Here is a 16,226-nt window from a genome sequence, read left to right as displayed (position 1 = left end):
GATTGAGAGGTCCTGCAAAAAAGAATGGGAGAAATTGCCCAAAAATAGGTGTGCCAAGCTTGTAGCATCATACTCAAAAAGATTTGAGGCTGCAATTGGTGCCAAAGGGGGCTCAACAAAGTATTGAGCAAAGGCTGTGAATACTTCTGTACATGTGATTTTTTTTCATTTTCTTATTTTTAATAAATATGCAAAGATTTCAAACCAACTTTTTTCACATTAAAATTATGGGGTATTGTTTGTACAATTTTGAGAAAAATAATGAATTGAATCTATTTTGTAAATAAGGCTGTAACATAACAAAATGTGGAAAAAGTGAAGCGCTGTGAATACTTTCCAGATGCACTGTAAGGGAGAACACATTTCTTCAGGTCAATTTAATTTTGCAACACTTTCTTGATTGTGAAAGGTGCCTGAAACTAGATGCGCACCAGACAGTACCTAAAAAAAGTGTAGGAGTTTGGAAGAAGGACAAAGAAAATAGGAATTAAAATGTGATCTTTTGAAATATCCTTCCTTTCGCACCATATAAAACCTCCCTGTAACTTTCCAGTGTAGTTTCATCAGGTTCCAAGCAAGCCTTTATACATATTCATACAGAATGGAAGCTCAGAAGCCACCTAGTTCCTTTAACCCCAAAGAAGAAATGCAAACCAGTCAAGTTAACCACGGTTATCAACCAGATAAAGTGCCAGCGTACAATGCTCCTGGTTATTACCCAGCAACATCTACTGTGGTGACCATCGTTGCAGACAATGCTACGATCAAAGATCACATCCTATGGTCCTTCTTCAGCACCATGTACATGAATTTCTGCTGCCTGGGGTTTGCTGCTCTTGTGTTCTCTGTGAAGGTAAGATACTAGCCTTATAATAATGAGAGTGAGAATTGTACATAAATTGGGACTCAATTGGTATTTTGTAGTAATATCAAACAACAATTACTTTTAAAGGTGCCAGTGGCAAATTGAAACTATTATAGCCACATACTGTATATCTCTATCCAATATACTTTGCATAGGCATGGAACACTCTTTAAAGTCCAACTCCACCCAAGCTAGTCCCAGGCCCTATTTCTTGCAGTCGCATCCTTTTCACCACACCACCTGTGTTTTTTTTCACCTTTTTGTTCTGGCATCCTTGGTCTGATCATGTGATTCCCAGGATCATCTTCATATCCTCCAGCATTGGTCCCAAATGTTGCACAGAACAACACTAAATAATGACATGAACGCTGTCCCCTGCAAGATTCTGTTGTAAGCCTGGGGCGGCTTTATGATGCACCCCCAGGGGAGGTGTCCATGATGCTCTGGGCTCACAAGTAGGCTGAATGGTGTTAGGTGCCACTCTGCCCAGAAGAGGATTGAAAGGGCACAGCTGCGGAGATAGAGTGAGTATTGCCTTAAGAGCCATTTTCTTCATTTTAACTACTGCAGGCAGTATTTTTAAATGTATTAAAGTCATGGTTGGGCTTTAAGCAGTATCTTCTCCATGACACAAGGTGCTATTCAGTGACGTTTGGGCAAAATAGAAAAAAACGTAATTACTTGTGACAGTGTTGTGCTGCTAAATCAATAATAAAGTGTAAAAAACTATAAAATGTGCTGAACCATCATAATACTAGTAACCATATTTATAAGCATTAAAAACTAGTGGAAATTCACATGTTGCATTGTACCTATAGTGATCACAATACACCAATATACATAATTAAGCATAACAATTAGTCCAAAATCCTTCAAGAATATTCATTTAGTGCTCCAATCTCACGTGATTAATCTTATGCTATTCATATATTAGCACCATGTGCTCCCTTCAGGCTCCCAGAACTTTCACCTCCAACATATAGAAGTATGGCACGTATATTCCAATATCTCCCAGCTCCTCAGGTCGGGATCACTTTGGCCTCCTATCTGCCGGGATCTCTCTTAACATTACCTAACGGTAACTTCACGGTACCTCAAGAAATTAAATGGGCAACGTGTGGATTTGAACTGGTTATCAATGCTTATACAAATATGATTATTAGTATTATGATGGTACAACACTTTTTATAGTTTTTTTACACTTTATTGTTGATTTAGCAGTACAGCACTTTCACCAGTAATTAGTTCTTTTATTTGTGGGAACACAAATTGGTGTTTACAGCAGCTGTTCTGTTTATATATTTAAATACACATTTAGTTCAATAGTTATATACAGTGCCTTGCGAAAGTATTCGGCCCCCTTGAACTTTGCGACCTTTTGCCACATTTCAGGCTTCAAACATAAAGATATAAAACTGTAATTTTTTTTTGAAGAATCAACAACAAGTGGGACACAATCATGAAGTGGAACGAAATTTATTGGATATTTAAAACTTTTTTAACAAATAAAAAACTGAAAAAATTGGGCGTGCAAAATTATTCAGCCCCCTTAAGTTAATACTTTGTAGCGCCACCTTTTGCTGCAATTACAGCTGTAAGTCACTTGGTATGTCTCTATCAGTTTTGCACATCGAGAGACCAATTTTCGCCCATTCCTCCTTGCAAAACAGCTCGAGCTCAGTGAGGTTGGATGGAGAGCGTTTGTGAACAGCAGTTTTCAGTTCTTTCCACAGATTCTCGATTGGATTCAGGTCTGGACTTTGACTTGGCCATTCTAACACCTGGATATGTTTATTTGTGAACCATTTCATTGTAGATTTTGCTTTATGTTTTGGATCATTGTCTTGTTGGAAGACAAATCTCCGTCCCAGTCTCAGGTCTTTTGCAGACTCCATCAGGTTTTCTTCCAGAATGGTCCGGTATTTGGCTCCATCCATCTTCCCATCAATTTTAACCATCTTCCCTGTCCCTTCTGAAGAAAAGCAGGCCCAAACCATGATGCTGCCACCACCATGTTTGACAGTGGGGATGGTGTGTTCAGGGTGATGAGCTGTGTTGTTTTTATGCCAAACATAACGTTTTGCATTGTTGCCAAAAAGTTTGATTTTGGTTTCATCTCACCAGAGCACCTTTTTCCACATGTTTGGTGTGTCTCCCAGGTGGCTTGTGGCAAACTTTAAATGACACTATTTATGGATATCTTTAAGAAATGGCTTTCTTCTTGCCACTCTTCCATAAAGGCCAGATTTGTGCAGTATATGACTGATTGTTGTCCTATGGACAGAGTCTCCCACCTCAGCTGTAGATCTCTGCAGTTCATCCAGAGTGATCATGGGCCTCTTGGCTGCATCTCTGATCAGTCTTCTCCTTGTATGAGCTGAAAGTTTAGAGGGACGGCCAGGTCTTCGTAGATTTGCAGTGGTCTGATACTCCTTCCATTTCAATATTATCGCTTGTACAGTGCTCCTTGGGATGTTTAAAGCTTAGGAAATCTTTTTGTATCCAAATCCAGCTTTAAACTTCTCCACAACAGTATCTCGGACCTGCCTGGTGTGTTCCTTGTTCTTCATGATGCTCTCTGCACTTTAAACGGACCTCTGAGACTATCACAGTGCAGGTGCATTTATACGGAGACTTGATTACACACAGGTGGATTCTATTTATCATCATTAGTCATTTAGGTCAACATTGGATCATTCAGAGATCCTCACTGAACTTCTGGAGAGAGTTTGCTGCACTGAAAGTAAAGGGGCTGAATAATTTAGCACGCCCAATTTTTCAGTTTTCTATTTGTTAACAAAGTTTGAAATATCCAATAAATTTTGCTCCACTTCATGATTGTGTCCCACTTGTTGTTGATTCTTCACAAAAAAATTACAGTTCTATATCTTTATGTTTGAAGCCTGACATTTGGCAAAAGGTCGCAAAACTCAAGGGGGCCGAATACTTTCGCAAGGCACTGTACAGCTTGGTAGCGCAGGGGTTCACACCATTAGAAGAAAACATATTCAGAACATCTCTACAATACAAGTATTTTCCCCATGTCTCTTAAAAAAGGCTGAAGGTATAGAAACATACAGTACTTATTGACTTGCTAGCAACCCAGCGAGCTTCTAACTTCTTGACGAGGGCACCTGTGCACATGTGCTCCTGAGCTGGGCTGTGTGTGTCCATAGACGCACAGTGTTGGCAAGCCACGCCCCCCCTACTCCCTCCTCACAGGAGCTTGACTGACAGACAGCAGCAGGAGCCTATGGCTCAGTGCCCCCTGTTAGACTAGAAAAAGAGAAAAGTGGTGCTGACGCAGAGAAGGGGCTGGATCGGTGGGAGGTGTCAGGTAAGTGTATAGAGTTGGGGGGAGCAGTTAGTGGGACATTTTATATCCTAATGCAGTGAATGCACTAAGGTAAAAAAATAATTAAAAAAGAGTTTAGAACCACTTTAATAAAAGTTGTTTAAACCTGGACATGCTGGAGAAAAATATTTTTATGTCGTATTTCTATTTTTCAAAAAAAAAATGAAATGAAAATAAAATTAAATTAAATTAAAAATTTTTTAAGCTGGCCAAACATGGTGAGATTTTTTTTTCTAACGTCCGTTTTTTAATTCTGAAAGTTTTTTTATCAGAGCATTCTTTCTTGCTATCATTGAGCTAACGAAAATGGTTTGAAAGCTCTCAAAACTTCATCCACACCTGCTATTTGAATGGAATCATAACATATTAAACAGATTTCATTGCAATATGTACAATTTCCTCCTAACAAAAACCACATTTAGGCTCCTTTCACACGGAGCGGACCGCATTGCGATCCGCTCCGGCACTTTTTTTTTTTCACGGACACGCATGACATTTGTGTCATCCGGTCCGTATGTCCGCATATCATCACATCCGTTTGCAGATGATATACGGACAAAATGTATGTCTATGTGATTGCGGATGTCAGCGGATGACACCACTGACATCCGATTTTGCGTCCTTTCCGTTTTTTAAACGGAAGAAAAAATAGGGTTCTGTTCCGTTCCAAAAAACGGAACAGAACTGAAAGGACGCAAATCGGATGTCAGCAGATGGTTATCCGCTGACATCCGCAATCCCATTGACATGCATTATGTCCGTATATCACCCGCAAACGGATGGGGTGATATACGGACATATGGAACGCCCGTGTGAAAGGGGCCTTACAGTTTCTTTTAAATTACAAATTTTCCATCCTGCTCACTACAGTCAAAAAACGAATGCTGATTTGACCCTGCTAACCTATAGAAAATTGAATGAAAATGTGATTGACATTCTACTGGTTTATGGCCAGCTTTAGAAAACAATTCAAAAAATGAGTCAAAAGGGTATATGTACCACCTTCGTATTGTAAGTAATGACAAAATAAGTTACTGCCAAATCAATAGGTTATTATCAGTGTAGCGCTACCCCCATAGGAGCCGCTAGAAAGTTGCTCAGGGTTCCAACTGCCCTGCCTGCCAGGCTCACATTCACTCTTTGGCTCAATAAATAGTCCAGGGTGTTATTTTTGGTGTTTTTATTTTTGGGTAACTTGGATAGGGTTAGGGAATTGAGATGGATACTCCAAAAGAACTATGTACAAAGTGAGGACACTAAACTTCCTTCTGTAGAACTGTAAGCAAAGTCCTTGCCAAAGCAGTCAGTGGACTTGACTTCGTAGTAGTACCTAATGGCACAAAAGCTTCTTCGTTTGAGCAGAGGCCCTTCACAAAGCACTAAACGGACTGCACTCTTCAGGACACCAGCTGACTCTTTAGCACCCGAGGGGTGGCAGCAGTCCACAGTCTCTAGCATCTCTCACATAGTCTGTACTCACAAATGTCCTCAGATGATGGTTGCCTCCGGCCAAAATCTTCCAGACACCCTCCATTAGCTTCCAGTAACTTTCAGCTTCCAGGCCCCTCGGCCAGCCCAGCTGAGGCCTCACAAAGAGCGAGCACATGGCAGGGTTGCTTAAGGGGCAACCAGGGCCGGTGCTAGACTATTTTGCACCCTAGGCAAGACCAGCTACTTGCCCCCCCCCCAAAAAAAAAAAACTGCACAAATTGCTCCCTTTCCTGCCCCGTTTTAAACCTACACTCCCCTTTATGTATATACAGCCGCCTTAAATTATACGCCCCCTTCCTGCACACACTTTCCCCCTTTAACCCTACACCCCCCTTCGTGTACACGCTGCCCCCCTCCCTTCCTGCACACACTCCCCCTTTAAAGCTACACCCCCTTCCTGCACACACTGCCCCCCTTTAATGCTATACCCCCTTTAACCCTACACCCCCTTCCCATACACACTGCCCCCCTTTAACCCTACACCCCCCTTCATATACACACTTCCCCCCTCTAACCCTACATGCCCCTTCCTGCATGCACCCCCCCCCTCTCTAGAGGTGAAATTTACTAGGGATTAGGAGGTGACAGGAGAGGAATGTGGCACTGGCCATGGCTGCGCCCTAGGTGGCAGTGTGCCCTAGGCGGCTGCCTAGTTTGCCTAGTGGTAGCACCGGCCCTGGGGGCAACCAGCCCCTCTTATGCTGGCCATACACACACAGAATTTCGGCCGTTTGCAGACTGAACCATTATTCGTCGGTTGAAAGCGAATTGGCCACTAACTTACAGAATAAACTCTTTTACATAATCGTTTTCATGATCATAATGATCGTTTGATAACATGCACAATACGAGTCAAAATATTTTCGTTTCAATTTTACCATACACATAAAAACTTTCGTAGAAACAATAAAAGTTTTTTCGCTGTGGATCCATCGACATTAGCCGGGCACACGATCGAAATCGTCAGTAAACTTGCGTTCACTAACGGCCCGATTTTCGAACGATCTTTCCTAAAACGACCATTTTCGCCCGAAATTCTGTGCGTGTATGGCCAGCATTAGGTTGTGATTTCACTCTAAGGAAAAATACCTGGAAGCTCTGTGTCTCATATTGTATCTAGTGTATACATATAGACTCCAAGCAGCCACCCAGGCCACTCCTCCAGGGATTGAAGTATATATATTCATGCCGCCCATTTTTCTTGCTCCCCACCTATATTCCAGAACAACCCACAGTTCCCTAGAAAGTAGAGAGAGCAACCAAACCTGCAGTGAGTGAAACACTGAACAGACCAGAAAACTCAATACAGCCACACAGTGAGCCAAAACTAAGTTTGCCTAACATCAAACTGCAGCTCCACTGTATACATTGGGCCATAACTAAATGTACCTAACCCTACCACCTATCTAGGAGGGTGCTACACCAGAATTAGGAAAAATGCTCTGAATGACAAAGGTTAAACAGGTAAGTGATTAGGTGATCTAAATTCTTGTTAGCATAGCTGCCTGGTATGGGTGAAATACCCATCTATTTCGAGAAGTTTGATTGCCCAGGTCATTTTCACCAACTGATAACTTTTGTTTTCCTCTAAAATAACACGGACCTCGATCTGTCCGCCAACCCCACCACCGTAAACACGCATTGGCGATCTGAGTAGGCAAATAAAATACTTTAGACAATAGTTATCAAATGTCTGTGGATACCTCTAAGAAGTGCTGATCAACATTTATAAATGAGGCAAATCTTTATAGAAGCCTATGTTTAGGCCCCTTGTCATAGAGCACAACACCTCAAGAAACCCATGACATGTGTACCATTTATTACCAGTTACCCCTAAAGTGTTACTGTTGTCCCCATAAAAAAAAATACAGCAGCACCTAATACAATAAATTAAATAATTCCATATTTTATAAAGTTCAATAATTATAAAGACAAATGATATAAGGTTCCTAATTGTCTATATGCAGACATGGTGTCCACATCCCTTGCTAATGCAACATACACTGTATTGTCAAAAGTATTGGGACTCCTGCCTTTACCCGCACATGAACTTTAGGGGAATCCCAGTCTTAGTCCGTAGGGTTCAACATTGAGTTGTCCCAACCTTTGCAGCCATAACAGCTTCAACTCTTCTAGAAAGACTGTCCACAAGGTTTAGGAGTGTATCTACTGTTATGTTTGACCATTTTTTCAGAAGCGCATTTGTGAGGTCAGACACTGATGTTGGATGAGAAGGGCTGGCTCGCAGTCTCCGCTCTAATTCATCCCTAAGGTGTTCTATCTGGTTGAGGTCAGGACTCTGTGCAGGCCAGTCAAGTTTCCACCCCAAACGCAATCATTTCGTGGAGGGGGGTTTATGGCGTGGGGTTGTGTTTGGCCTCTTAGTTCCAGTGAAGGGAACTCTTAAGTCACCAGCATACCAGGACATTTTGTACAATTTTATGCTCCCAACCTTGTGGGAACAGCTTGGGGATGGCCCCTTTCCTGTTCTAACATGACTGCACAGTGGGGAGTTGGAGGTGGAGGGGCAGAGGAGGACGATTTCAAGGAAAGCAAGAGCTAGCAGCACAGGGGAATCAGATTAATAGTAAGTAATGTCCCATGTGCTGAATTTTGCTTGAACACACCCTAAGGCCCCTTTCACACATACGGTCCGTTTTTCATCCATCCGTTGACGGATGAAAAACGGATGAAAAATGGATGAAAAACTGATAAATTTTGACATGACTGAACTGATGAACTGAACGGACCATATGTGTGAAAGGGGCCTAAAGCCCCGTAAACACGTACCGATTGTCGGCCGTAAATATTCGTCCGACGACCGATCGGCCGATTGTCGGCTTGTTAGTATGATGCTTCCGACAGCCGACAGCGCATTTTCGGCCAAACAGAATCTGTCGTGCAGGCATTAAAATTTTTGTTGGCCAACACCAGAACGGCCGATTGTTCGCCAGTCAGTACAGATTTCGGCCGACAGACAGCAGATTAGCAAGACTGGGCATGCTCAGAAAAGAAAAAAGACAAGGAAAGTTAACCATCACATGACATCACTTCTGCAGTCGGCTGTTGTTGGCCGACAAAATTCGTGTGCAGTCTTTTGCAGTTTTCAACAGACACGACAGCCCGGGGACAAAAGACGGCCGATCGTTCGGCCGACGATCAGTACGTGTGTATGGGGCTTTAGGTTGTAAAGGGTGTGTTATAACCTGAGACAACTCTAATCTTTCTTTCATTTTTTTATTTCCCTCTTCAGTCCAGAGATCGGAAGTTGGTGGGAGACAGAGTTGGTGCCAAGAGTTACAGTGACACGGCCCGTAGCCTGAACATCGCTACTACTATTATAACCTCACTGCTCTTTATTCTCATGATCATCTTAATGGCATCTGGAGTCTGGACTGTCCAATATTATAACAGACGTACATAAAACTGAGCCATTCCTGCAGCTGTAACATCCATGTTTTCTTTTTACTTTATATACCTGTTTATTTCTCCCAAAATAATAGTGTGATTGCCTAAAAACTGCTGTTTTTTTGTACCGAGGGTGTGGTATTCAGCATAATGCTCTCAATAAAAGGCTATATTAATCTTATATCTCCCAGTATCTCTGCACATTCGTTTCTAGTTCTGGTCACTTGCCATAGTGCTCAGATACATGAAGTATGTTGCTTTTTTAAAAAATGTATTACCTAGTATAGGAAGACTAGGTTCGCCATTTATAATATTTGCATATATGAATTTTGCTAAAAAAAGACCACTTGACTCTGAGAGATTCCAAAGAATCATTTTATACACCCGAATAAAGGTTTTCAGCATTATGACTGCAGCTCAAAAAGAATTGGCATGGGGCATGCTACACATTGGCTTAGGTCAATATTAGTATTGGACCAATCATTTTTGAGTTTTGACTTTTTTGTGTTAATCCATAAGTGTTTATTTGAGCTAAGGGTCAGAGTGTAGATACTAAAAGCTGAATTGTTGGCAAAAAAGGGGATGGCAAAATATAAGGTGCTTGTTTCTTTAAAAATGTTACATACCTGCAGCCTCTGGTGGAATGTCACCGCTGAAGTTCCGGCAGTGAAACTGACAGTCGGGCCAGGAGGACATCAATCACAGCAGGTCACTTTTCTGTGAAGTTCCTCCATTCAGAAAATATCTTGTATACGTTTCAAAGAATACAAGACATTCTGTGATTGGACAAGGGGCATTTGAATGTCAGGATCTATTGTTCTCGTGACCATTGTCATTCAGATAAAAAGGGATAGGAAAACCAACATTTTAGAGTAGTTGCAAGAGAAGAGGGAAAATACCCTAGAGGGGACAACTGTTCCTGTGACAACACTTTAGGATGGGAATTACCTTAACTTTGTAGAGATTTCTTCTCATTTCTTGTTGAGCCTCAAAGCGGGTATTTTATCACTCCACCCCGTAGTTTACAAATATCTAATAATGCCTCTAACTTTAGGCTGCATTCACATGTCAGCGTTTGGATCGCGGGCAGAACCGCCGCGGTTCCGCCCGCGATCCGAAGATTATTGCAAATCGCGGACGCCTAGCGTTGCCCGTTGATTTGCAATAGCCCCCCAAACGCTGAGCGATGTTGCCGCGATTTCCGTCTGCCGAATCGCGGTAACATCGCGCAAACAAAATCGCGGGCCGCAATACGCTCCAAAGAAGCTCTTGTACTTTTTTGGAGGGTATTGCGTCCCGCAATTTTGTTTGCGCGATGTTACCGCGATTCGGCAGGCGGAAATCGCGGCAACATCGCTCAGCGTTTGGGGGGCTATTGCAAATCAACGGGTAACGCTAGGCGTCCCGCGATTTGCAATAATCTCCGGATCGCGGGCGGAACCGCTGCGGTTCTGCCCGCGATCCAAACACTGACATGTGAATGCAGCCTTACACAAAGTCAACATGTCAACAATAGAAGGACATTACCGTGTTATTGTAAACAAAAGATTAATTAGTGTGTTCTTCCACCTTATTACCTTAAATGAAAAATGGGGACTCTAAAGTGTATATATCTAAAGTGTATCTACTGTATTTTCTGGCATATAAGATTACTTTTGAACCTCAAAAAAATCCCCCAAAAATGGGAGGTCGTCTTATACGCCGAGTATAATATCTCCAAGGTAACCTAAGTATAAGTATTACCGGTAGATCATGTAATAGGGGGGTCGTCTTATACGACCAGTCGTCTTATACGCCGGAAAATACGGTACCTACATTCTATGTCTGATTTGCCTACACAGAAAATATCATTCAGGTATGTTAGGGCTGAAAAATCGAAAAATATTCAGAAAAATCGAAAAATATAAAAACTATGTGTTGGACTATTAAAGCAACACCAAACTTTCCTTTTCAAGAGTTCAGAAGCATAGAAGCTTGTCAAGGTCTTCCATATCTAGAGATGGACAGCAGAGTACACACACACCGATTGTTGGCCGACCGATCAGCCGTCTTTTGCCCAGTGTTGTTTGTTGGTTGAAATGTGCTCTAGACTTGCACTGGACTTTTGTTGGCCGACAGAAACCAACTTCAGAAGTAGTCATGTTCTGGTTTACTTTCCGTGTTTTTTTCTTCTCTGAGCATGCCCAGTCTTGCTCATCACATTTTTGTCTGCCGAAATCTGTACTGACTGAGGAACAATCGGCCGTTCTGTTGACGGCCAACAAAAATTTTATAGCATGCACAACAGATTTTGTTCGGCCGAAAAGTCGCAGTCGGTTGTCGGAAGCATCATACTAACAAGCCGACAATCGACCGATCGGACGTTGGCCGAAAATTTACGGCCAACAATCGGTGCGTGTGTACGGGCCTTTAGACATTCGGTGATCTGATTGCAGCTGCAGCACAGGAATTGCACTGCTGTTGAACTCAAAGAACTGTAGAATACAAAGTCAATTTTATCCTGTGGGCTATTGCAGTTCATAGGTCAATAATGTGCAGGTACAGGAGCAGGGGTCAAGTCCCTGGGGAAAAAGTGTGGGAATTCACCCTAGATCCCCCCCTCCCCCCACTACCCCCCCCCCACTACCCCCCCCCCCCCAAAAAAAAAATTATACACTCATATGCATATATATTTTACAGAAAATACAGTGCAACATTTATTGTAAAGTGCCAGTTTACAAAAACATCTCCAAAATTCACATGCAATAAATGAATAAATATAGAACATTTGTAACAACAAAATAAGTTAACTTGTTTGTCACACTAAGGCCCCTTTCACACATATGGTCCGTTCAGTTCATCAGTTCAGTCAAGTCACAATGTATCAGTTTTTCATCCGTTTTTTTTTACGTCCCCTACCAATGCAAAAACAGATGAAAAACGGACCATTTGTCCGTTTACATCCATTTTTCGTCCGATCCATTTTTTTTACGGATGAAAAATAGGGCATTCATCCATTCCAAAAAACGGACATTGACGGAAGTGGACGAAAACGCATGTTAACTGATGATCATCCGTTGTCATCCGTTTTTACATAGAGATGCATTGATGTCCATTTTTTATCTGTCAACGGATGGATGAAAAACGGACGTGAAAGGGGCCTAACAGAATAATCACCACAATGGGTGATAATCTTTCACTCACAGGGAATTTCTAAAACAAATAGTGTATAAAAAAACAAAACTAAACACACAGCCCATTCGAAAATATCCCACAAACTGGAATAACCTTGCCCTTGCCGTGCAAGTTTATCAACTTTTCAGGATTTAGTATCATCTGCGCTGCGATGTTTGGTCAGCCATTTTGTGACGTATGGTAAAGGATCCCATAAATGCACAGAAGGGCCAATGAGACTAATAAACAAAAGAGAAGACGGGCGTTCAATGCCAAGCCCACTCCTAATGGGTGACATCACCAAATTCATTGTACTGAAGCCCCTTTCACAATCACCGGATGTCACCGGAAGACTGTTAACTGCCGTCACCATTGTTTTCAGCTTTTCAGGAATCTCTGCACCACGATTATCAATGTAGTCTCTGAAAACCTTCACAGATGGATGCATAGCAAAGACGGAATCTCTTGCACAACTGCTCCAGCTTCACTTCACCTTCAAACCACGGACTGTCCACATTGATTGGCCAGCGCTGTGAATTCAGGATGTCAATTTTAGAGAAAGGACTTTCAAATTCACCTGACTGTGGTGAAGCTGCAGGTCTGTTGCTCGCAGTTAAGGCATAAATCCTGGAGCGTAAACTGTCCACCAAACATTAATAAAATTGAGGGAGATTTATCTTCACTTGGCCTTTTGCACTCTCTGGATTGATGGTCACACCTTTGAAATTCACTTTCTCCAGCGACTTCATGACTTCTTTCAGATGTTTGCCAGGCATGTCTTTCATTTTTTCAACTGCACTAATTGAACGATTAATCAGAAGATAGGCTTTTGGAAGTGGGATATCTGAAGCTTTACAAACAGATGACAACAGTCCTATTTCCTGAACAGCATCCGCAACCCCTGCAAGGTTCAACAAATAATCTTCTGATGTCAAGACCTTATTAAGGCCACTAAATAGAGATTTCTGCTTAATGTTATGAGCTGAGCTTAAGCTTGTCAGTTAGGGGTCCGATCTGTCCGCCGCAATGTCGCAGTCCCGCAAAAAAACATAAATCTTTCCCGTAGCTAGTAGACTTTTGCGCAAACCAATCAAAATACGCTTATTGCAATTTTTATTTACCAAAAATATGTAGCAGAAAACAAATTGGCCTAAAATGTTAAATAATTTTGATTTTTAATTTTTTGGGAATGTCTTATAGCAGAATGTGAAAAATGTTTTTTTTTTGTTTTTTTTTTGCACAATTGTTGCTCTTTTTTTGTTTTTAGCGCACAAAATAAAAATCGCACAGGTGATCAAATACCACCAAAAGAAAGCTCTATTTGTGGGAAAAAAAGGACTTCAATTTTATTTAGGTACAGCGTCACACGACCGCGCAATTGTCTGTTAAAGTAACACAGTGCCGAATCACAAAATAGGGCCTAGCCGTTAAGGGGGAAAACCTCCAGTCTGAAAGTGGTTAAAGGATCTAACAATTTGTCTCATATTACTGGAAAATATATTAGAGTCTCCAGACCAGTGGATGTAAGGTGAAACAGATATCACTTATTTTACATATGGTTTGTTATTCTGTTTGCCACCCTTTAGTGACTGTGTTTTTAAACAAAGGTGGTGGTATTAGGGTTATTTGATTTGTTTTTCCACTAGCCACGCACCCCCTCCATCCACCCCTCCCCCCCTTCTCCAACCACCACCCTTCCCTCCAACCACCCAGCCCCTTACCCCCATCAAAAAAGTAATAGATCCCCTTATATATTTACTTACAGTTCAGAAGACTGGCTCAACTTGAGTTGAAGACTTGGCTCATCCTTGAGTCAAGAATCAATGCTGTGCTGGGCTCAGGGTGCTGGCTGGCCTCAGGGTGCTGGCCTCTCAGTGCTGGCTGGCCTCAGGGTGCTGGCCTGGCTGGCTTCAGGGTGCTGGCCTTAGGTTGCTGGCCTCAGGGTGCTGGCCGGCCTCAAGGTGCTGGCTGGCCTAAGGATGCTGGCTGGCTTCAGGGTGCTGGCCTGGCTGGCCTCAGGGTGCTGGCCTCAGGGTTCAGGCTGGCCAGGCAGAAGGAGTGGAGTGTGACACTGTAACTCGGAGGAGAGGAGACCCGGGGCTTCGCGTGACGTCACGGACGGAATGCACGTACTCTATAGCCGTGTACGCAAAGGGCAACCGGGCAGGCGATTTTGGAGTAGGAGCAATCCGACCGAGCAAGTAAGTCCTGACTTCTTCACTATGCGGTGATCCCGCTCACATAGTGCCTATGGGCAGAGAGAGGGAGTTTACCCCCTGGGACTGCCCATAAGCATAGCCAGATTCTTTTTCTGCCTAGTGTCCCACTCCTGTAGGGGGCAGTATAACCCAATGATTATGAAGATCAGGAGCTGTGTTTTATAATGAACAAAAGATAAAGTAATATACTGGTCACGTCACAAATTCTACACAATGGGAGACAAGCCTGCCACTTTGCTAGCATGTAAATTGGTCCTGCATGGCTACTCACCGACCTTACCTAAACTGAGACTGGCGAATGGTCATCCAACCTAGAGAACTGAACTGATCGTAAAATAATTTTATAACTTCTATTCCACTCTATATGTTAAACCTTAGGAGGTCCAGCAGGATAGGGCGGAGGCATTGTTTTATGATCTTCCCTTACCGTCTCTGATACAAGCTCATATAGGATAAAGAATTCAGGGGTTTATCTGGCCATTAAAAATTTACATCCTTCTATGCCACCATGTCCGGATGGTTTTACGGGCAATTACTATAAGAGGTATCATGACATTTTGACTCTGCACCTTTGCTCCTTTTTTAATTAAATTAGGCACGGGGCCCATCTTCCAGCACATCAAAATGCAGCATACTTACATGTAATACCAAAAGCGGGAAAAGACCATGGGTACTGTGCGAATTGTCGACCCATTTCTCTGATAAACGTAGACCTTAAAATAAAGTCCAAAATACTTGTGACTAAACTAAACTCATTCCTTGGTCAGTATATCCACCCGTGGCAATCAAAACCAGGATCGGGGTAAGCTCTCTCTCACTAATAGCTCCGGTTCCCTGGCCTGCGTTCCACCACTACCCAGGAAGTGACGTTTATGGTTATCCACGACGTTCAGGCAGCAACCCGATCTCTATACATTTCACCTATAGAGGCAGCATCAGGAAATCTGCGGACACACATGGGTCGGGGAACCAGAGCTAGCGGTGAGACAGAGCCTACCCACATCCAGGTTTTGATTCCCGAGGGGCATAGTGCAGGCTTTTCGAGCTGGTGCTGGTCCAGGCACTTTTAAATGTAAGCACAGCTACTGCAGAGTTGTTTTTTAACTTTTAATTTAAAAATGGTGATCACCTTGTCTTTTGTTTTATAAGCCATTTACCATCTACTATCTGAGGGGAGGATATTTTCTAAGGTGGATTGCACTTACTGTGGAAGATTTCTAGAAGCTTATGTTTCTTGTATATACAAAAAGGCGAAAGTGGTCCCTGTGACCTGGGGACTCTGGTGAGTGCATTTATTTACCCGCACTGAATTTATTGGAAGAAGAGCACCTATACCGCACAATTTATAGTGAATTGTCACCATCCACAGTGGACTTTTTAATATATTTTCCTGGTACATATTGATTTTCATTTATTATCCATATTTGATACACACACATATGTTAGGGATTTTATCACTGAGGTCACAGTTTTGTGATTTTGTAGTTACCAATCACTTGTGTTATACAACACGTATTTGTATTTTTTTTTATTATTTTTTTTTGATTGTTAATGGCAAAGGGGTCTGCCTCAAACCCCCTCAAAAATCATAGAGGAACGCGGCAGGGATGTCCTCTCTCCCCACTGTTCGTCCTGGCTCTAGAATGGCTTGCTATCAAAATTCAAAACTGCATTGATGTTAAGGGGAGGGAGTGCGGAGATAGGGAACACAAATGCGTCCTTTTTTGCAGATGAC

The 16,226-nt window shown here is 42.4% G+C and overlaps 1 protein-coding gene across 1 annotated transcript; it reads left to right on the top strand.

Annotated features, from left to right (window-relative positions):
- Positions 1–531: 531 nt before the first annotated feature.
- LOC309565334 (dispanin subfamily A member 2b-like) lies at positions 532–9,298 on the top strand. The gene is made up of 2 exons (XM_082270248.1): positions 532–853; positions 8,965–9,298. The coding sequence occupies exons 1-2, from the start codon at positions 602–604 to the stop codon at positions 9,133–9,135; spliced, it is 423 nt and encodes a 140-aa protein (XP_082126374.1). The 5' UTR covers positions 532–601; the 3' UTR covers positions 9,136–9,298.
- Positions 9,299–16,226: the final 6,928 nt, after the last annotated feature.

Source organism: Pelophylax lessonae, assembly GCF_965119305.1.
Source record: "Pelophylax lessonae genome assembly, chromosome: 10".
Classification (NCBI taxonomy): Eukaryota; Metazoa; Chordata; class Amphibia; order Anura; family Ranidae; genus Pelophylax; species Pelophylax lessonae.
The sequence above is the reverse complement of the archived record's forward strand: the minus strand, read 5'-3'. Positions and strand labels throughout refer to the sequence as shown.